Source organism: Triturus cristatus, chromosome 4_1, assembly GCF_964204655.1.
Source record: "Triturus cristatus chromosome 4_1, aTriCri1.1, whole genome shotgun sequence".
Classification (NCBI taxonomy): domain Eukaryota; kingdom Metazoa; phylum Chordata; class Amphibia; order Caudata; family Salamandridae; genus Triturus; species Triturus cristatus.
In genome coordinates, this window is record NC_140585.1 from 23,396,731 (window position 1) to 23,418,359 (window position 21,629).

At 49.8% G+C, this 21,629-nt stretch overlaps 1 protein-coding gene across 2 annotated transcripts in view; it reads right to left on the reverse strand.

The window, feature by feature from the left end:
• Positions 1 to 19,881, reverse strand: part of LOC146839349 (calcium-binding protein 1-like) — a 430,695-nt gene extending 410,814 nt beyond the window's left edge. For both annotated transcript variants that reach the window (XM_085650347.1, XM_085650348.1), the window contains exon 1: positions 19,012 to 19,881. In XM_085650347.1, coding sequence (XP_085506473.1) covers positions 19,012 to 19,476 — 465 coding nt within the window. In that variant the 5' untranslated portion in view covers positions 19,477 to 19,881. The remainder of the gene's footprint in view (positions 1 to 19,011) is intronic.
• Positions 19,882 to 21,629: the final 1,748 nt, after the last annotated feature.

The following is a 21,629-nucleotide window of genomic DNA, read 5'->3' on the forward strand; positions in this document are numbered from 1 at the left end:
TTAGAATAGTAATTTTTACCCCTATACTATCCAAAACTTACCTTAAATGCAATGTAATATTATGCGTTGTAATTGTATGCATTGTAAAGGTAGTATGCGATGTAATGGAATGCGTTGTAAAGGTAGTTTTTAAAAATGCGTTGTAGTGTCATGCAATGTAATGGAATGCATTGTAGTGGATGTTGCGTTATAAAAATTGCGTTGTAAGTGCATGCGTTGTAAAAGTATGCGTTGTAACGTCATACATCCGTACAGGTACCTGTGTGTCTCATTCCTTCTATCTGTGTCTCCTTGTGCCTGTCTGCTCCTTCCAAGCTCCATGTCTGTGTCCAGGTACCTATGTGTTTCATTCCTTCTATCGGTGTCTCCTTGTATCTTTGTCTGCTCCTCCCAAGCACTGTGTCTGTGTACAGGTACCTGTGTGTCTCATTCCCTCTTTATGTATCTCCTTGTGCCTTTGTCTGCTTCGCTCAATCTTTGTGTCTGTGTACAGGTACCTGTGTGTCTCATTTCCTCTCTATGTGTCTCCTTGTGCCTGTGTCTGCTCCTTCCAAGCTCCGTGTCTGTGTACAGGTACCTGGGTGTCTCATTCCCTCTATCTGTGTCTCCTTGTATCTTTGTCTGCTCCTCCCAAGCTCTGTGTCTGTATAAAGGTACCTGTGTGTCTCATTACCTCTTTATGTATCTCCTTGTGCCTTTGTCTGCTTCGCCCAAGCTCTGTGTCTGTGTACAGGTACCTGTGTGTATCATTCCCTCTTTCTGTGTCTCCTTCTGCCTTTGTCTGCACCTCCCAAGCTCCGTGTCTGTGTACAGGTACCTGTGTGTCTCATTCCCTCTATCTGTGTCTCTCCTTGTGCCTGTCCGCTCCTTCCAAGCTCCGTGTCTGTGTCCAGGTACCTATGTGTCTCATTCCCTCTTTCTGTGTCTCCTTGTGCCTGTGTCTGCTCCTCCCAAGCTTCGTGTCTGTGTACAGGTACCTGTGTGTCTCATTACCTCTCTATGTGTCTACTTGTGCTTTTGTCTGCTCCTCCCAAGCTCTGTGTCTGTGTCCATGTACCTGTGTGTTTCATTTCCTATTTCTGTGTCTCCTTGTGCCTGTCTACTCCTCCCAAGCTCTGTGTCTGTGTCAAAGTACCTGTGTGTCTCATTCCCTCTCTATGTGTCTCCTTGTGTCTGTGTCTGCTCCTCCCAGGTCCAGTGACTGTATACCGTTACCTGTGTCTGTCATTCCTTCTTTCTGTGTCTCCTTGTGCCTGTGTCTGCTCCTCCCAAGCTCTTTGTCTGTGTACAGGTACCTGTGTGTCTCACTCCCTCTTTCTGTGTCTTATTCTGCCTGTGTCTGCTCCTCCCAAGCTCTGTGTCTTTGTACAGGTACCTGTGTGTCTCATTCTCTCTTTCTGTGTCTCCTTCTGCCTGTGTCTGTGTTAGAACCGGGGGTCTCTGGTTGGCGCAGGTATGCACTTGCGACAAGCAGGGACCCTCTCCTCTAAGTAAGGGCAAAGGATTACCCTCAGCGAATAACTCCTGCTCACCCTCTAGGTAGTGTGGCGCAAGCAGTCAGGCTAATCTCTAGAGTACATAAGGTTAAGCATTTATGAGGTCCCACAATAATCACCAACCCACCACACAGAGACACAAGACTGTATTTATAAAAATAAAGCTCTTTACATAAATTCTCTTTAAGCAGGCTTCAGTTACAGTCTGTAGACTTTGAAAACGGTTCCAGTTACTTGTGATACTGTTCAAATTTGGTCTGAGGATGCCACAGTTCTTATTCACTCAAGGCGGTGTGCAGTTTGCACATTTTGGGGGTCAGTGCGTGTCGTATCGCAGTCCGTACATGTCGTACCGATGTGGTACGCGTCGTACTGCTCTGGTACGCGTCGTACCGCTATTGGGGACGACCCCTACTACGTCTCACGCTTCCCGCGTGAGCAGGCGTACGGGGCCGACGATCTTCAGGCCGTACGGGCCGTACGGTTGGCTTACGCTTCACACGTACAGTTCTCCTGGGAGGCAGCCGTACGCTGGGGGTCCGGTAGCGCACAGTCTCCTACGCTGCAGCCGTACACTGCAAGTACGCTGGGCTCTCAGACGCGCACAGTTCGGCTACGCTCCAGCCGTATGCTGGGGCTTTCAAACGCACACAGTACCTTATTTCTTTGTAGGGGGAGTTTGAGGCGGCTTCGGCAGTGGTAGAGGGGGCGTCCCCCGTCGCGATGCAGTCCCGTTTGGCAGAGGGCAGCGATGCATTGCGGGGTGCCTCTGGACTCCGATGCTCGTCGCGATGTTGGTGGAAGGAGGGGCAGCTTGGGGGTGAATCCAGCGGCGAGGCGCTGTCAACAGGGCGAGGTCCAGAAGCGGCGAACTTGGGTGCAGTTGGTCCTTACGGTGGGCTCTACGGCTCGGGGGCCACAGAGGCTCGTTGCTTAGACCGGACGGTCCTTTCTTACGGTGCGAGCTCCGGCTCCAGGGGGCAGCAGTTCGCGGTGCTCAGGCCAGGTAGGGCAGGCCGTTACGGTGCTTACTGCGGCACAGTCGTGCAGGGGCCACGTTGCTCGGCAGGATGAGGGCACACAGGTTCTCAGAGTGCGGGACAGGTTCCCAGTCGCACTCAGGTCTCTGGAGTCAGTGTTGAAGGGCAATTCACCAGCAGCAGCGTCCTTTCTTCCAGGGAGGGGTAGGGCCCACTGTTCCTGGGGCGCAGTTCAGGGGGCAAGTTCACAAGCAAGCCCTTGGAGATTGTTCATGAAGCACAAGTTGAAAATAAAGTCTTTCTCAGTCTTTTCCTCTCCTTCTTGCAGCAAGGCACCCACCACAGGCCAGTCTCCTAGGTCAGAGACAGTAGTCCTCCATGCAGCTTTCCCAGGTCCTTCTCATCGGGCAGAGGTTCTTGGCATAAACAGGATCTGATTTCTTAGGAGCAGGGCTCCTTCTTTTATACACAGTTTCTTTTGTTCTTTGTGGCCAGGGGGCGTGCGCCTGGCTCAGTCCGGTTTTGGAGCACTTTGTTGTGGTGGCTCTGCTCTTTCCTTTCAGTGCACAGGACAGAGACATCAGCCGCTCCACAGGAGGCGGAGCCAGCATTGTGTTGGCAGAGCACAGCACTATTCAGAGTCAAGGTGTACTCCTCCCACCCATCCTGGTGTAATCTCTCTACTCGCCACCTGGCAGCCAGCCTGTCTCCTCGAATTCCCCAGCCCTGGCCCTCACTGAAACTAGGCAGCACACACACACACAACGCAGAGGCAGACTAAAATGGTTAGGCGAGTAAATACTAACTTTCTAAAAGTAGTATTTACAAACACAGGATATTAAAATAAACTTTACTAAAAGAAGTATTTTGTTATTCAGGCATACTAAACTTGACTTTCTACCATGCTCTCTTGAGTCCGCTGGGATTATAGAGTGTAATAATTCCAGCAGCCCATTCTGGCCTATGGAGAGCAGGTAGCCTTTTAATAGTGAAAAACGAAAATGGCTGTAATTCACCATTAGGGCATGCCACACACATCAGGGCTTGTCCTACCTTATGCTTACAATGCACCCTGCCCTTGGGCCTACCATAGGGGTGACTAATATGTAGTTAAGGGAAGGTTTAGGGACTGGCAAGTAGGTGCCTTTGCGCAGTCAGCATGACAGTACCGGACTGCACACAGGTTCTGCAATGGCAGACCTCAAACACATTTTACTAGGCCGCTTCTGTGGGTGGCACAACCAGTGCTGCAAGCCCACCAGCACCATTTGTATTTACAAGCCCTGGCACTCCTGGTGCACTTTACTAGGGGCTGATAGTAAACCAAATAAGCCAAACATGGAAACCAATCAATGTATACACTTTTCATAGGGAGCACTTGCACTGTGGCACTGATTGGCAGTGGCACAGTGCCCTGAGCAGCTAACACCAACAAAACACATAAGGCACATCAGCAAAAAGTGGAAGGGAGACTCACGCCAAGGTGTGAGGTCTAACAGTCTGCTCCTCCCAGGTCCAGTGTCTGTGTGCATGTACCTGTGTGTCTCATTCCCTCTTTCTGTGTCTCCTTGTGCCTGTTTCTGCTCCTCCCAAGCTCCGTGTCTGTGTACAGGTACCTGTGTGTCTCATTCCCTCTATCTTTGTCTCCTTGTTCCTTTGTCTGCTCCTTCCAAGCTCCGTGTCTGTGTACAGGTACCTGTGTGTCTCAGTCCCTCTCTATGAGTCTCCTTGTGCCTTTGTCTGCTCCTCCCAAGCTCTGTGTCTGTGTCAAGGTACCTGTGTGTCTCATTCCCTCTCTATGTGTCTCCTTGTGCCTGTCTGCTCCTCCCAAGCTCTGTGTCTGTGTCAAGGTACCTGTGTGTCTCATTCCCCCTCTATGTGTCTCCTTGTGCCTTTGTCTGCTCCTCCTGTGTCTCCTTGTGTCTTTGTCTGCTCCGCCTGTGTCTCCTTGTGTCTTTGTCTGCTCCTCCTGTGTCTCCTTGTGTCTTTGTCTGCTCTTCCCAAGCTCCGTGTCTGTGTACAGGTACCTGTGTGTCTCATTCTCTCTTTCTGTGTCTCCTTCTGCCTGTGTCTGCTCCTCCCAGGCCCAGTGTCTGTGTGCAGGTACCTGTGTGTCTCATTTCCTCTTTCTGTGTCTCCTTGTGCCTGTGTCTGCTCCTCCCAAGCTCCGTGTCTCTGTAGAGGTACCTGTGTGTTTCATTCCCTCTATCTGTGTCTCCTTGTACCTTTGTCTGCTCCTTCCAAGCTCCGTGTCTGTGTACAGGTACCTGTGTGTCTCACTCCCTTTGTATGCATCTCCTTGTGCCTTTGTCTGCTTCGCCCAAGCTCCGTGTCTGTGTACAGGTACCTGTGTGTCTCATTCCCTCTTTCTGTGTCTCCTTCTGCCTTTGTCTGCTCCTCCCAAGCTCTGTGTCTGTGTACAGGTACCTGTGTGTCTCATTCCCTCTATCTGTGTCTCCTTGTGTCTGTCTGCTCCTTCCAAGCTCCGTGTCTGTGTCCAGGTTCCTGTGTGTCTCATTCCCTCTTTCTGTGTCTCCTTGTGCCTGTGTCTGCTCCTCCCAAGCTCCGCGTCTGTGTACAGGTACCTGTGTATCTCATTCCCTCTCTATGTCTCTTCTTGTGTCTTTGTCTGCTCCTCCCAAGCTCTGTGTCTGTGTCAAGGTACCTGTGTGTCTCATTCCCTCTCTATGTGTCTCCTTGTGCCTTTGTCTGCTCCTCCTATGTCTCCTTCTGTCTTTGTCTGCTCCTCCTGTGTCTCCTTTTGTCTTTGTCTGCTCCTTCCAAGCTCCATGTCTGTGTCCAGGTAACTGTGTGTCTCATTCCCTCTTTCTGTGTCTCCTTCTGCCTGCTCCTCCCAAACTCCGTGTCTGTGTACAGGTACCTGTGTGTCTCATTCCCTCTCTATGTGTCTCCTTGTGCCTCTGTCTGCTCCTCCCAAGCTCTGTGTCTGTGTCCAGGTACCTGTGTGTCTCATTCCCTCTCTATGTGTCTCCTTGTGCCTGTGTCTGCTCCTTCCAAGCCCCATGTCTGTGTACAGGTACCTGTGTGTCTCATTCCCTCTATCAGTGTCTCCTTGTATCTTTGTCTGCTCCTCCCAAGCTCTGTGTCTGTGTACAGGTACCTGTGTGTCTCATTCCCTCTTTATGTATCTCCTTGTGCCTTTGTCTGCTTCGCTCAATCTTTGTGTCGGTGTACAGGTACCTGTGTGTCTCATTTCCTCTCTATGTGTCTCCTTGTGCCTGTGTCTGCTCCTTCCAAGCTCCGTGGCTGTGTACAGGTACCTGTGTGTCTCATTCCCTCTATCTGTGTCTCCTTGTATCTTTGTCTGCTCCTCCCAAGCTCTGTGTCTGTATAAAGGTACCTGTGTGTCTCATTACCTCTTTATGTATCTCCTTGTGCCTTTGTCTGCTTCGCCCAAGCTCTGTGTCTGTGTACAGGTACCTGTGTGTATCATTCCCTCTTTCTGTGTCTCCTTCTGCCTTTGTCTGCACCTCCCAAGCTCCGTGTCTGTGTACAGGTACCTGTGTGTCTCATTCCCTCTATCTGTGTCTCCTTGTGCCTGTCCGCTCCTTCCAAGCTCCGTGTCTGTGTCCAGGTACCTATGTGTCTCATTCCCTCTTTCTGTGTCTCCTTGTGCCTGTGTCTGCTCCTCCCAAGCTTCGTGTCTGTGTACAGGTACCTGTGTGTCTCATTACCTCTCTATGTGTCTACTTGTGCTTTTGTCTGCTCCTCCCAAGCTCTGTGTCTATGTCCAGGTACCTGTGTGTTTCATTTCCTATTTCTGTGTCTCCTTGTGCCTGTCTACTCCTCCCAAGCTCTGTGTCTGTGTCAAAGTACCTGTGTGTCTCATTCCCTCTCTATGTGTCTCCTTGTGTCTGTGTCTGCTCCTCCCAGGTCCAGTGACTGTTTACAGTTACCTGTGTCTGTCATTCCTTCTTTCTGTGTCTCCTTGTGCCTGTGTCTGCTCCTCCCAAGCTCTGTGTCTGTGTACAGGTACCTGTGTGTCTCATTCTCTCTTTCTGTGTCTCCTTCTGCCTGTGTCTGTGTTAGAATCGGGGGTCTCTAGTTGGCGCAGGTATTTTATTTATTTATTTATTTATTTATTTATGGGTTTCTATAGCGCTGGAATCAACTCCAACCGGAGTATCTCTGCGCTGTGATACCAAATAGAGTCTAAATAAATATGCAGATGAGGGGCAGGGTCTAGATTTTATCAGTAAACAGCAGAGTTTTCAGTTGCACTTGCGACAAGCAGGGACCCTCTCCTCTAAGTAAGGGCAAAGGATTACCCTCAGCGAATAACTCCTGCTCACCCTCTAGGTAGTGTGGCGCAAGCAGTCAGGCTAATCTCTAGAGTACATAAGGTTAAGCATTTATGAGGTCCCACAATAATCACCAACCCACCACACAGAGACACAAGACTGTATTTATAAAAATAAAGCTCTTTACATAAATTCTCTTTAAGCAGGCTTCAGTTACAGTCTGAAGACTTTGAAAACGGTTCCAGTTACTTGTGATACTGTTCAAATTTGGTCTGAGGATGCCACAGTTCTTATTCACTCAAGGCGGTGTGCAGTTTGAACATTTTGGGGGTCAGTGCGTGTCGTATCGCAGTCCGTACATGTCGTACCGATGTGGTACGCGTCGTACCGCTCTGGTACGCGTCGTACCGCTATTGGGGACGACCCCTACTACGTCTTACGCTTCCCGCGTGAGCAGGCGTACGGGGCCGACGATCTTCAGGCCGTACGGGCCGTACGGTTGGCTTACGCTTCACACGTACAGTTCTCCTGGGAGGCAGCCGTACGCTGGGGGTCTGGTAGCGCACAGTCTCCTACGCTGCAGCCGTACGCTGCAAGTACGCTGGGCTCTCAGACGCGCACAGTTCGGCTACGCTCCAGCCGTATGCTGGGGCTTTCAAACGCACACAGTACCTTATTTCTTTGTAGGGGGAGTTTGAGGCGGCTTCGGCAGTGGTAGAGGGGGCGTCCCCCGTCGCGATGCAGTCCCGTTTGGCAGAGGGCAGCGATGCATTGCGGGGTGCCTCTGGACTCCGATGCTCGTCGCGATGTTGGTGGAAGGAGGGGCAGCTTGGGGGTGAATCCAGCGGCGAGGCGCTGTCAACAGGGCGACGTCCAGAAGCGGCGAACTTGGGTGCAGTTGGTCCTTACGGTGGGCTCTACGGCTCGGGGGCCACAGAGGCTCGTTGCTTAGACCGGACGGTCCTTTCTTACGGTGCGAGCTCCGGCTCCAGGGGGCAGCAGTTCGCGGTGCTCAGGCCAGGTAGGGCAGGCCGTTACGGTGCTTACTGCGGCACAGTCGTGCAGGGGCCACGTTGCTCGGCAGGATGAGGGCACACAGGTTCTCAGAGTGCGGGACAGGTTCCCAGTCGCACTCAGGTCTCTGGAGTCAGTGTTGAAGGGCAATTCACCAGCAGCAGCGTCCTTTCTTCCAGGGAGGGGTAGCGCCCACTGTTCCTGGGGCGCAGTTCAGGGGGCAAGTTCACAAGCAAGCCCTTGGAGATTGTTCATGAAGCGCAAGTTGAAAATAAAGTCTTTCTCAGTCTTTTCCTCTCCTTCTTGCAGCAAGGCACCCACCACAGGCCAGTCTCCTAGGTCAGAGACAGTAGTCCTCCATGCAGCTTTCCCAGGTCCTTCTGATCGGGCAGAGGTTCTTGGCATAAACAGGATCTGATTTCTTAGGAGCAGGGCTCCTTCTTTTATACACAGTTTCTTTTGTTCTTTGTGGCCAGGGGGCCTGCGCCTGGCTCAGTCCGGTTTTGGAGCACTTTGTTATGGTGACTCTGCTCTTTCCTTTCAGTGCACAGGACAGAGACATCAGCCGCTCCACAGGGGGCGGAGCCAGCATTGTGGTGGCAGAGCACAGCACTATTCAGAGTCAAGGTGTACACCTCCCACCCATCCTGGTGTAATCTCTCTACTCGCCACCTGGCAGCCAGCCTGTCTCCTCGAATTCCCCAGCCCTGGCCCTCACTGAAACTAGGCAGCACACACACACACACAGCAGAGGCGGACTAAAATGGTTAGGCGAGTAAATACTAACTTTCTAAAAGTAGTATTTACAAACACAGGATATTAAAATAAACTTTACTAAAAGAAGTATTTTGTTATTCAGGCATACTAAACTTGACTTTCTACCATGCTCTCTGAGTCCGCTGGGATTATAGAGTGTAATAATTCCAGCAGCCCATTCTGGCCTATGGAGAGCAGGTAGCCTTTTAATAGTGAAAAACGAAAATGGCTGTAATTCACCATTAGGGCATGCCACACACATCAGGGCTTGTCCTACCTTATGCTTACAATGCACCCTGCCCTTGGGCCTACCATAGGGGTGACTAATATGTAGTTAAGGGAAGGTTTAGGGACTGGCAAGTAGGTGCACTTGCGCAGTCAGCATGACAGTACAGGACTGCACACAGGTTCTGCAATGGCAGACCTCAAACACATTTTACTAGGCCGCTTCTGTGGGTGGCACAACCAGTGCTGCAAGCCCACCAGCACCATTTGTATTTACAAGCCCTGGCACTCCTGGTGCACTTTACTAGGGGCTGATAGTAAACCAAATAAGCCAAACATGGAAACCAATCAATGTATACATTTTTCAAAGGGAGCACTTGCACTGTGGCACTGATTGGCAGTGGCACAGTGCCCTGAGCAGCTAACACCAACAAAACACATAAGGCACATCAGCAAAAAGTGGAAGGGAGACTCACGCCAAGGTGTGAGGTCTAACAGTCTGCTCCTCCCAGGTCCAGTGTCTGTGTGCATGTACCTGTGTGTCTCATTCCCTCTTTCTGTGTCTCCTTGTGCCTGTTTCTGCTCCTCCCAAGCTCCGTGTCTGTGTACAGGTACCTGTGTGTCTCATTCCCTCTATCTTTGTCTCCTTGTTCCTTTGTCTGCTCCTTCCAAGCTCCGTGTCTGTGTACAGGTACCTGTGTGTCTCAGTCCCTCTCTATGAGTCTCCTTGTGCCTTTGTCTGCTCCTCCCAAGCTCTGTGTCTGTGTCAAGGTACCTGTGTGTCTCATTCCCTCTCTATGTGTCTCCTTGTGCCTGTCTGCTCCTCCCAAGCTCTGTGTCTGTGTCAAGGTACCTGTGTGTCTCATTCCCCCTCTATGTGTCTCCCTGTGCCTTTGTCTGCTCCTCCTGTGTCTCCTTGTGTCTTTGTCTGCTCCGCCTGTGTCTCCTTGTGTCTTTGTCTGCTCCTCCTGTGTCTCCTTGTGTCTTTGTCTGCTCTTCCCAAGCTCCGTGTCTGTGTACAGGTACCTGTGTGTCTCATTCTCTCTTTCTGTGTCTCCTTCTGCCTGTGTCTGCTCCTCCCAGGCCCAGTGTCTGTGTGCAGGTACCTGTGTGTCTCATTCCCTCTTTCTGTGTCTCCTTGTGCCTGTGTCTGCTCCTCCCAAGCTCCGTGTCTCTGTAGAGGTACCTGTGTGTTTCATTCCCTCTATCTGTGTCTCCTTGTACCTTTGTCTGCTCCTTCCAAGCTCCGTGTCTGTGTACAGGTACCTGTGTGTCTCACTCCCTTTGTATGCATCTCCTTGTGCCTTTGTCTGCTTCGCCCAAGCTCCGTGTCTGTGTACAGGTACCTGTGTGTCTCATTCCCTCTTTCTGTGTCTCCTTCTGCCTTTGTCTGCTCCTCCCAAGCTCCGTGTCTGTGTACAGGTACCTGTGTGTCTCATTCCCTCTATCTGTGTCTCCTTGTGTCTGTCTGCTCCTTCCAAGCTCCGTGTCTGTGTCCAGGTTCCTGTGTGTCTCATTCCCTCTTTCTGTGTCTCCTTGTGCCTGTGTCTGCTCCTCCCATGCTCCGCGTCTGTGTACAGGTACCTGTGTGTCTCATTCCCTCTCTATGTGTCTCCTTGTGTCTTTGTCTGCTCCTCCCAAGCTCTGTGTCTGTGTCAAGGTACCTGTGTGTCTCATTCCCTCTCTATGTGTCTGCTTGTGCCTTTGTCTGCTCCTCCTATGTCTCCTTCTGTCTTTGTCTGCTCCTCCTGTGTCTCCTTTTGTCTTTGTCTGCTCCTTCCAAGCTCCATGTCTGTGTCCAGGTAACTGTGTGTCTCATTCCCTCTTTCTGTGTCTCCTTCTGCCTGCTCCTCCCAAACTCCGTGTCTGTGTACAGGTACCTGTGTGTCTCATTCCCTCTATCGGTGTCTCCTTGTATCTTTGTCTGCTCCTCCCAAGCTCCGTGTCTGTGTACAGGTACCTGTGTGTCTCATTCCCTCTTTATGTGTCGCCTTGTGCCTTTGTCTGCTTCGCCCGATCTCTGTGTCTGTGTACAGGTACCTGTGTTTCTCATTCCCTCTCTATCTGTCTCCTTGTGCCTGTGTCTGCTCCTTCTAAGCTCTGTGTCTGCGTACAGGTACCTGTGTGTCTCATTCCCTCAATCGGTGTCTCCTTGTATCTTTGTCTGCTTCTCCCAAGCTCTGTGTCTGTGTACAGGTACCTGTGTGTCTCACTCCCTTTTTATGTATCTCCTTGTGCCTTTGTCTGCTTCGCCCAAGCTCCGTTTCTGTGTACAGGTACCTGTGTGTCTCATTCCCTCTTTCTGTGTCTCCTTCTGCCTTTGTCTGCTCCTACCAAGCTCCGTGTCTGTGTACAGGTACCTGTGTGTCTCATTCCCTCTATCTGTGTCTCCTTGTGCCTGTCTGCTCCTTCCGAGCTCCGTGTCTCTGTCCAGGTTCCTGTGTGTCTCATTCCCTCTTTCTGTGTCTCCTTGTGCCTGTGTCTGCTCCTTCCAAGCTCCGCGTCTGTGTACAGGTACCTGTGTGTCTCATTCCCTCTCTATGTGTCTACTTGTGCCTTTGTCTCCTCCTCCCAAGCTCTGTGTCTGTGTCCAGGTACCTGTGTGTCTCAGTCCCTCTTTCTGTGTCTCCTTGTGCCTGTCTGCTTCTTCCAAGCTCTGTGTCTGTGTCCAGGTACCTGTGTGTCTCATTCCCTGTTTTTGTGTCTCCTTGTGCCTGTGTCTGCTCCTCCCAAGCTCCGTGTCTGTGTCAAGGTACCTGTGTGTCTTATTCCCTCTCTATGTGTCTCCTTGTGCCTGTGTCTATTCCTCCCAGGTCCAGTGACTGTATACAGTTACCTGTGTCTCTCATTCCTTCTTTCTGTGTCTCCTTGTGCCTGTGTCTGCTCCTCCCAAGCTCTGTGTCTGTGTACAGGTACCTGTGTGTCTCATTCCCTCTTTCTGTGTCTCTTTCTGTCTGTGTCTGCTCCTCTCAAGCTCTGTGTCCGTGTACAGGTACCTGTGTGTCTCATTCTCTCTTTCTGTGTCTCCTTCTGCCTGTGTTTGCTCCTCCCAGGCCCAGTGTCTGTGTGCAGGTACCTGTGTGTCTCATTCCCTCTTTCTGTGTTTCCTTGTGCCTTTGTCTGCTCCTCTTGTGTCTCCTTGTGCCTTTGTCTGCTCCTTCCAAGCTCCGTGTCTGTGTACAGGTAGCTGTGTGTCTCAGTTCCTCTCTATGTGTCTACTTGTGCGTTTGTCTGCTCCTCCCAAGCTCTGTGTCTGTGTCAAGGTACCTGTGTGTCTCATTCTCTCTCTATGTGTCTCCTTGTGTCTTTTTCTGCTCCTCCTGTGTCTCCTTGTGTCTTTGTCTGCTCGTCCTGTGTCTCCTTGTTTCTTTGTCTGCTCCTCCTGTGTCTCCTTGTGCCTGTGTCTGCTCCTTCCAGGTCCAGTGTCTGTGTGCAGGTGCCTGTGTGTCTCATTCCCTATCTATGTGTCTCATTGTGCCTGTGTCTGCTCCTCCCAGGCCCTGTGTCTATGGTACCCAGTACTCCTCACGCTTTCCTTGTAACTTGTGTCCCACGCCAGGACCTTAGTAAGATTTTGTAATGTGTTTCTTGTTACATTTCAAACTTTTTAAATACAACATATAACTTATTATTTTCACTCGATGTTATCTTTTTTACTTAAGAGCTGAGAACTGTATGACTCCTAGCTTCTTTATTGGTAAATTGTTTAGTGCAACAACTTATAGGAGAGAATGGGACTGAGTGGAAGATGAATAATTCATCAGTGGATCATGAATAATTCATCAGCGGTGCATAAATATGTCATCATGTCGCATACATCAGACAATGCAATAACTGGGAGTTTAGATCAGTGATTGTGGCTTCATTGGGTAATTAACCGTATGAATGCATATAATGTCAGCCCCCTTGAGCACGGTAGGGTTTATCGCTGCCTAAATGGTGTTTGGGAGGCTAGCAGTATTGAACTGGGACAGACAGTAGGCCTGGGCCCTGTCAGGGGATCAGAAACCTAAAATAGTGGCCTACATTTGCAACTAGAGCAGCTCTGAACTTGTAAAGGCACAGGTCCATGGGCTGAACTTGTAAAGACACAGGCATAGGCTGAACTTGTAAAGACACAGGGGCATAGGCTAAACTTGTAAAGACACAGGCATAGGCTAAACTTGTAAAGACACTGGCATAGGCTGAACTTGTAAAAGCACAGGGCCATAGGCTAAACTTGTAAAGACACGGGCATAGGCTGAACTTGTAAAGGCACAGGGCCATAGGCTAAACTTGTAAAGACACGGGCATAGGCTGAACTTGTAAAGGCACAGGGCCATAGGCTAAACTTGTAAAGGCACAGGCATAGGCTAAACTTGTAAAGACACGGGCATAGGCTGAACTTGTAAAGGCACAGGGCCATAGGCTAAACTTGTAAGGGCACAGGCATAGGCTGAACTTGTCAAGACACAGGCATAGACTGAACTTGTAAAGGCACAGGCATAGGCTAAACTTGTAAAGACACAGGGGCAGAGACTGAACTTGTAAGGGCACAGGCATAGGCTGAACTTGTCAAGACACAGGCATAGACTGACCTTGTAAAGGCACAGGCATAGGCTAAACTTGTAAAGACACAGGCATAGACTGAACTTGTAAAGACACAGGCATAGACTGAACTTGTAAAGGCACAGGCATAGGCTAAACTTGTAAAGACACGGGCATAGGCTGAACTTGTAAAGGCACAGGGCCATAGGCTAAACTTGTAAAGACACAGGGGCATAGACTGAACTTATAAAGGCACAGGGCCATAGGCTAGACTTGTAAAGACACAGGCATAGACTGAACTTGTAAAGGCACAGGCATAGGCCAAACTTGTAAAGACACGGGCATAGGCTGAACTTGTAAAGACACAGGGCCATAGGCTAAACTTGTAAAGACACAGGGGCATAGACTGAACTTATAAAGGCACAGGGCCATAGGCTAAACTTATAAAGGCACAGGGCCATAGGCTAAACTTGTAAAGACACAGGGGCATAGGCTAAACTTGTAAAGACACAGGCATAGGCTAAACTTGTAAAGACACAGGTGTAGGCTGAACTTGTCAAGACACAGGGGCATAGACTGAACTTATAAAAGCACAGGGCCATTGGCTGAACTTGTAAAGACACAGGGGCATAGGCTAAACTTGTAAAGACACAGGCATAGGCTAAACTTGTAAAGACACTGGCATAGGCTGAACTTGTAAAAGCACAGGGCCATAGGCTAAACTTGTAAAGACACGGGCATAGGCTGAACTTGTAAAGGCACAGGGCCATAGGCTAAACTTGTAAAGACACGGGCATAGGCTGAACTTGTAAAGGCACAGGGCCATAGGCTAAACTTGTAAAGGCACAGGCATAGGCTAAACTTGTAAAGACACGGGCATAGGCTGAACTTGTAAAGGCACAGGGCCATAGGCTAAACTTGTAAGGGCACAGGCATAGGCTGAACTTGTCAAGACACAGGCATAGACTGAACTTGTAAAGGCACAGGCATAGGCTAAACTTGTAAAGACACAGGGGCAGAGACTGAACTTGTAAGGGCACAGGCATAGGCTGAACTTGTCAAGACACAGGCATAGACTGACCTTGTAAAGGCACAGGCATAGGCTAAACTTGTAAAGACACGGGCATAGGCTGAACTTGTAAAGGCACAGGGCCATAGGCTAAACTTGTAAAGACACAGGGGCATAGACTGAACTTATAAAGGCACAGGGCCATAGGCTAGACTTGTAAAGACACAGGCATAGACTGAACTTGTAAAGGCACAGGCATAGGCCAAACTTGTAAAGACACGGGCATAGGCTGAACTTGTAAAGGCACAGGGCCATAGGCTAAACTTGTAAAGACACAGGGGCATAGACTGAACTTATAAAGGCACAGGGCCATAGGCTAAACTTATAAAGGCACAGGGCCATAGGCTAAACTTGTAAAGACACAGGGGCATAGGCTAAACTTGTAAAGACACAGGCATAGGCTAAACTTGTAAAGACACAGGTGTAGGCTGAACTTGTCAAGACACAGGGGCATAGACTGAACTTGTAAAAGCACAGGGCCATGGGCTGAACTTGTAAAGACACAGGCATAGACTGAACTTGTAAAGGCACAGGAGCACAGGCAGCGTCACAGGGAAAAGGCAGGTAAGTATTTATTCAATATGGCGCGTTCCTGTGCTTTTCCCCTGCGCTAATGCAGTTTTCGCAGCCTAACACCAGCGCAGGCACCATTGCACCGTGCTGCACGGGTGCCTGTGTTAGAGGCAGGATTGCTTTTGTGCAAGAAGGGGCACCTCCCTTCACAAAAAAAAACTTTAGAGGCTTTTTCCTCTTTGTATGTGAGCTGAAAAATCCAACACACATAGAAAGAGGAAAAAATATAGAAAGAGGAGAATTAGAAATATTTCTCCTCGCTACGCCTCTCCTGGAGGCGCATCTTTTTGGCGCATTCCAAGTTTTACTATGGGATTTCCGTCTGAACACCCACCGGAAGGCCAATGGAGCCCCCCCTTGTTCAGAGTAGTGTAAAGCAGCGCTTTGTGCAGCGTTGCATTACTGCATATTTTTGAAGCCATTCAAAGCCACACAAGGTTTGTGCGTTCATGTACCACATAGCGTGGTGCAAGCAGAATGCAAAGCTCTCATGAATACGAGTGAAGTGAAAGTGAAATGCATTTATTGTTCAGGTAATTCAACCAGAACAAAAGCAGCATTAAAACAAATATATAACATAACAATAAAAACGGGATATATCCCTTTTTATGTTCTCTGAAGACAATATCATTTCTTATCCTAATATTTACATCTCTTCCTGTACAATGTAAATAAAACATTTACCTAATTAAAACAATATCTCAAGTATTACATCAAACAACCATTTTAACAGACCACTGGCCTTATTTTGAATAATCTCATAAATACGACCCTTAATGCATGGGTATGTGGCAAAGTTTGGGAGACTGCATGCATGTGTCCTTGCTCCAGGCAATGTTTGTGGTGATATCAGCAGTAAAGACCGGACCAACAGAGCACAGATCAGGCCACAAACCTTAAAAAGTAGCCGCACACACTACCTTGTTAGATCCGCCCCTCGGGCGCTGCCTGATTGCCCCACAGGCAGTCTGGCCCTTGAGAAGGGGATGTGGAGGTGACTGAGGAAGTAGCAGATCACAGTTGGAAGATGATAGGGGATATGTGAGGGAACCCCACATGCATTTACTCTGCATGACTTTACAACGCAGTCATTACCCCAACTGCAACATTACCACATGGTACTTTACCACGCAAGTCCTTACAATGACTTGCCTTAGGGGGCGCTGGACTTTGGAATAGTAGAATTTACTATTCCAACTCCAGTCAGTGTGTCAGTCGGGAAGGTGTGGGACTTAAAACCCAACAGCAGTCCAACAGCGCACCCCGTAAGGCAAGTCGTTGTAATGACTTACGGGGTAGAGTAACGCGTTGTAATGATGCAGTCGGGGTAGTGGCTTCGTTGTAAAGGCAGGTCACTGTTCTGACGCGGGGTAAAGGATGTTTCCCGGTGAGAGGTGCAGGAGCAAGAAACACAGAATGTGGCTGGAGTATTTTGACTTTTGTGGGTGCTACAGGGGTAGAGAGACTCTGTGAGCATGGAGATGACAGGAACAAACTGTATGTGTCATCAGCGAAGAAGTCTTGATGCTGTGGGGAGCGCTGGTTGTACTGAACCGGGGGTCTGCAGCCTTTTGTGTAAAAGGAACAACTTATGTTCAAAGACAATCATTGCGAGCTGCCAATATTGTCGGCGTTGTAATAGAGACCAAATCGCCACTAAACGTATAATCAAAACTTTTCTTTCCTCAGCTGAAAGGGCGGGAACCCTTCCGCTTGAACATGTTCTTACTTTATAACAATAAAAATGTAAATGAACAGTCCACATTTTTAATAATGTCGTTTCTCTTTTGGGTTGAAAGTAAAATCCAGCAGTCTCAGCAGAATCCTTCTGCAGGTGAGATGAAGGTGGGACTTGACTAAGCGCCAATACTGGCTCGGCCACCAGACTGCTGGGTTGACTTCTTTTACATGAATTTATCAGGTTGGCCATGTAAGCACCTCTGTCTCTCAATCCTCCTTGTGATCACCAGCCTCCTGTACCAGATGGAAACTAATTTCTCTGGGTGTGTCGCTTCAGAAGTAATTCTCAATAACTGGACGAGGAGCGAAAACAAACCCACGATACACAAGCCGGGTTAATGGCTAGTATATCACGGGTGGACTCTGTCAGTCCTAGACTACGACTTCATGTTGGGAAATGACAAGATTCAAACAGAGCTCTAAGGATGGTTTTACCTCTGTGGAGAGACTGCACACCTGGACAAAATATGACCAAGAGTAACACACTCCTAGAGAAACAAGACCAATAGAAACCCTCTCCAGGAGAAACAAGGCCAAGAGAAACCCACTCCTGGAGAACAAAACCAAGAGGACCTCCCCGCCCCACAGACAAACGATCAAGAGGAAACTTCCCTTGAAGAAACAAGACCTGGAGAAACAAGATCAAGAGAAACCTACTCCTGGAGAAACAAGACCAGAAGGATCTCACTCCTGGAGAAACAAGACCAAGAGAAACCCAGTCCTGGATAAACAAAATCAAGAGGAACCCCCACCTGGAGAAAGAAGACCAGGACGAACCCACTCCTGGATAAACAAGATCAAGAGAAACCCACTCCAGGAGAAACAAGGCCAAGTGGAACCCACTCCTGGAGAACAAAACCAAGAGGACCTCCCCGCCCCACAGAGAAACGATCAAGAGGAACCTTCCCTTGAAGAAACAAGACCTGGAGAAACAAGATCAAGAGAAACCTACTCCTGGAAAAACAAGACCAGAAGGAACTCACTCCTGGAGAAACAAGACCAAGAGAAACCCAGTCCTGGATAAACAAAATCAAGAGGGACCCCCACATGGAGAAGGAAGACCAAGAGGAACCCACTCCTGGATAAGCATGATCAAGAGAAACCCACTCCTGGAGAAAAAAAGACAAAGAGAAACCCAACTCCTGGATAAACAAGGCCAAGAGGAACCCACTCCTGGGTAAAAAATAACCAAATTAAACCCCACTCCTGGAGAAACAAGACCAAGAGAAACATGACCAAGAGAAGCCCAGTCCTGGATAAACAAAATCAAGAGGAACCTCCACCTGGAGAAAGAAGACCAAGAGGAACCCACTCCTGGATAAACATGATCAAGAGAAACCCACTCCTGGAGAAAAAAAGACAAAGAGAAACCCAACTCCTGGATAAACAAGGCCAAGAGGAACCCACTCCTGGGTAAAAAATAACCAAATTAAACCCCACTCCTGGAGAAACAAGACCAAGAGAAACATGACCAAGAGAAGCCCAGTCCTGGATAAACAAAATCAAGAGGAACCCCCACCTGGAGAAAGAAGACCAAGAGGAACCCAATTCTGGAGAAAGAAGACCAAGAGAAACCCACTCCTGGAGAAACAAGACCAAGAGGAATCCACTCCTTGATAAACAAGACCCAGAGAAACCCACTCCCTGGAAACACTATCAAGACATTGAAAGACTAACCGCAAAACACAACTACGTCATTAAAACAGTTTGCTATTTGAAAATCTTTCTGGAGAGTTACCAGACTCCGTAAGGATTTGATCCAACGCATGCGGTCATGTGCTCGTACAATCCAATCAGAATGCCTTTGCTGGTGTCAATATGAGGACCGCCATGCTCACTTGCACAAGATGGGGTTATTTACGCTGAACAGTTGTGCAGAGTAATACAACATTTATTGCAACCAGTCCTACCACTTGAAGGGTTCTGGGTCTGCAGTAATCTTCTCTTGTTGGAAGAGTTCTTTCTGGAAACCTGATGAACCCAACATCAACCCAGAAGGTTGGCCTCCCTGTTCGGAGGACCAAGGGGCATCCTTCTGTTGGAAGATGGTCTCCACACTGAGAGTCACTGCTCTCTCAGTCCTGTCCCTAGTGACCCAGCAGGTTCTGATGTAGCCTCAAGTATCAGAAGGCCCTTGGCCAAGGTCCTATCTCCAGCACACAGAGCCTGGCATCTTGCAACAATCACAGTTTTTCTAATGGTATGAATTGATCTGACATGTTTGGAGTTTGAAATGTCCAATGGCCGCCTCCACTCAACCTCCTTAAGTACCACTTCTCTGGCAAGTAAATCAAAATAAACAACATTGAAACAAAATGATGAGCTATGAAGCACCTCAAGCTAGGACCCCCCTTTGCCCAGGTCCTTACCTGCCCAAACAAGGCATGGATAATGGGCACCATCTCCTTGGCTTCTGGCATCAGGCTGGTGGGGCATGTTGTTACACCTGGCTTGTCAGAAGGGCCATCCTTCCTGCCGAAAGGTCCAAGCTTCCGTTTGCCCCCTTCCTTCTCCCAGTCACTCCTGCTGGACAGTCCATCTCCCACATCCAGACTCATGGCATTGCGGAAGGGGCCCCGCGTCGCACCAGCCACCTGCTGCTCAGAAGCGCTGAGTGTGCGGGCCTTGAGGGTGCCACGCCCTGAGCCACCCGCCACACCGCTCTCCATGCTGTCACCACCTTCCTCCTGCTCCGCCTTCTCCTTCTCCTGCTGCTGCTTCCGCCGAGTGCTCTCGATACGCTTCTTGATGGCCGCCTTAGAGCGCTTCTTGTAGGACCAGGAGTCCAGGGAATCGCTACTCGCTCTCTGGCTCTCGCGGAGGAAAAAAAACATTCCTCAGCTCATAGGTAGCGGTGGTGAGGCCCGTGGGTGGAGAGCAGAGGTCACTCCCGGGTTCTCCCTTACTGTGTCCTTGCCTCTCTCTGGCGTACCCTTCTTGACTCTATCACCCAATGTCTCTCTTTTCTTGTCTCTCTTCAAACGAGCTTCACTGTCTTTTATTGCCCTTCAGGCTCTACCACTAACCAACCTCACCCTCACTTCCTATCTCTGCTCCTTCCGCCCTCTCACCCCCTGGTACTCTTTCGCTGACATGTGTTCTTTGTCTCCCCTGCTCCTCTTGTAAGTTCTCACGCCGCCGCCTGCTCTAACATGTCTCTAATCCTTGATCTCCAAAGTCTTTCTCTTTGTGGCCCACTCACTTCTGTTTCCTGGTATCCCCTGGTCAGATCACTGATGTATCCCTCTCTCCCCTCCAGCCTCCAGCCTCCTTTCCCTCCTCTTCTCTCACCTGCCCAGGCCTCTTCCACCCTCATACACTGCCCTCCCGCCCCAGCTCGGCCTCTTGCTGCTTCTCTTCCTCCTCACTCTTTAGTCGCTCCTTACACCCTGTGGGTTATTTCTCACCTCACTCGCTTCCTCAGCTCTTGTGCTCTAGTCTTCCTACCAACAAACTCCAAATATTTTACGTCCTCCTTTCTCTGTTGTCTCTACTCTGCTCTGACTCTTGTCCTTCTGTTTGCCTCTCACCTCCTTTTCTGCCTTTACCCGCTCCTTACACTCTATTCTCTGCGTTTGCCCACCCCTTACACTGTATTATCTATCCTTACCCCGCTCCTTACACTCTATTCTCTGTCTTTACCCCGCTCCTTACACTCTATTCTCTATCTCTCACCACACTCTCATTTACCCTTCTCCTTTGCGCTCTTCTCTGTCACTCTCTTCGATCTCTCTCTTTCTGTTTCTACCTCCCCTGCTCCTTTCCTCTCTGCCCCTATCCTCTGTCTTTCTAATCTGCCTCTTTTTAGGTCATCTCAGTCCCTAATGTGGCCTCTCGCGTTTTTTATTCTTTTTTTCTCTGCGTTCTCTCCCCTTCTGTTTCCAGTTCTCTAATGCGTTTTTCCTTTTGCAAACTTGCAGTGTATTTTCGACTCTCCCCTCCCTGCCATTCTGGCTCCCCTTTCCTTCTGCTGTCTCGTCTCTTCTCCTCTTCTCTCCTCCCACCCTCCTCTCCTCTCAGCTCCTCTTCTCTCCTTCTTTTTCCCACTCCCTTCTTCTTCTCCTCTCCCTTAGAGCTCCACTCCTCCCTCTTTACCTCGGATTCTCTCTTCACCTTATTTCCCTCTCCTGTTTCTCCCTCTCCCTGCTGTTCTCCCCTACTCACCCCGTATCTCTGCTGCCTTTGCCTCTGTCTTCACTTCCCTCCCTCCTAAGCCTTCTCTTCCCCTCTTCCTGTCGCTCGCCCCCCCTCGCTCTCTCCACTCATAGTAATTTCACCTTTTCCCAATGTTTTCGAGACCTTTCCCCTCGGTAAATCCTCTTAGCGTAGCGAGGCTCTGTCTCCTGCCGCCTGACCGCATCTGCTGAGGCCGCTGAGCACAGCACAGCACCAGGGGAGGGTGTGGAAGGGATGCCCGCCGGGCGCTGCCCACCTCCCTGCCCCCGGCAGCCGGGGGGCGAGGCCTGCTCTCTTATTAATGACCCTCGGTACATGAACAGGGGACACCCGAGCTGCCAAGACTGACACCGGACCCTGCTCTTAATCAACAGGCCGGGCTTGGGGAGGAGGGCGAGAGAGTGTGAGGGTGGCACTGCACTGTACAGCACTGCACCACCCAGAGGCACGCGGCACACAGATATATACAGCACTGCACTACACAGAGGCACACTGCACACAGATATATACAGCACTGCACTACACAGAGGCACACTGCACACAGATATATACTGCAATGCACCACACAGAGGTACACTGCACACAGATATATACAGCACTGCACCACCCAGAGGCACACCACTACACCGCACACACACAGATACACTGCACTGCACCACACAGAGGCACGCTGCACACAGATATATACAGCACTGCACCACCCAGAGGCTCACTGCACACAGATATATGCAGCACTGCACTACACAGAGGCACTGTTGGAAGGGTGTTCTCCGGGCGGCTTCGGAATACGTTCCTGACCACCCTTTGACCC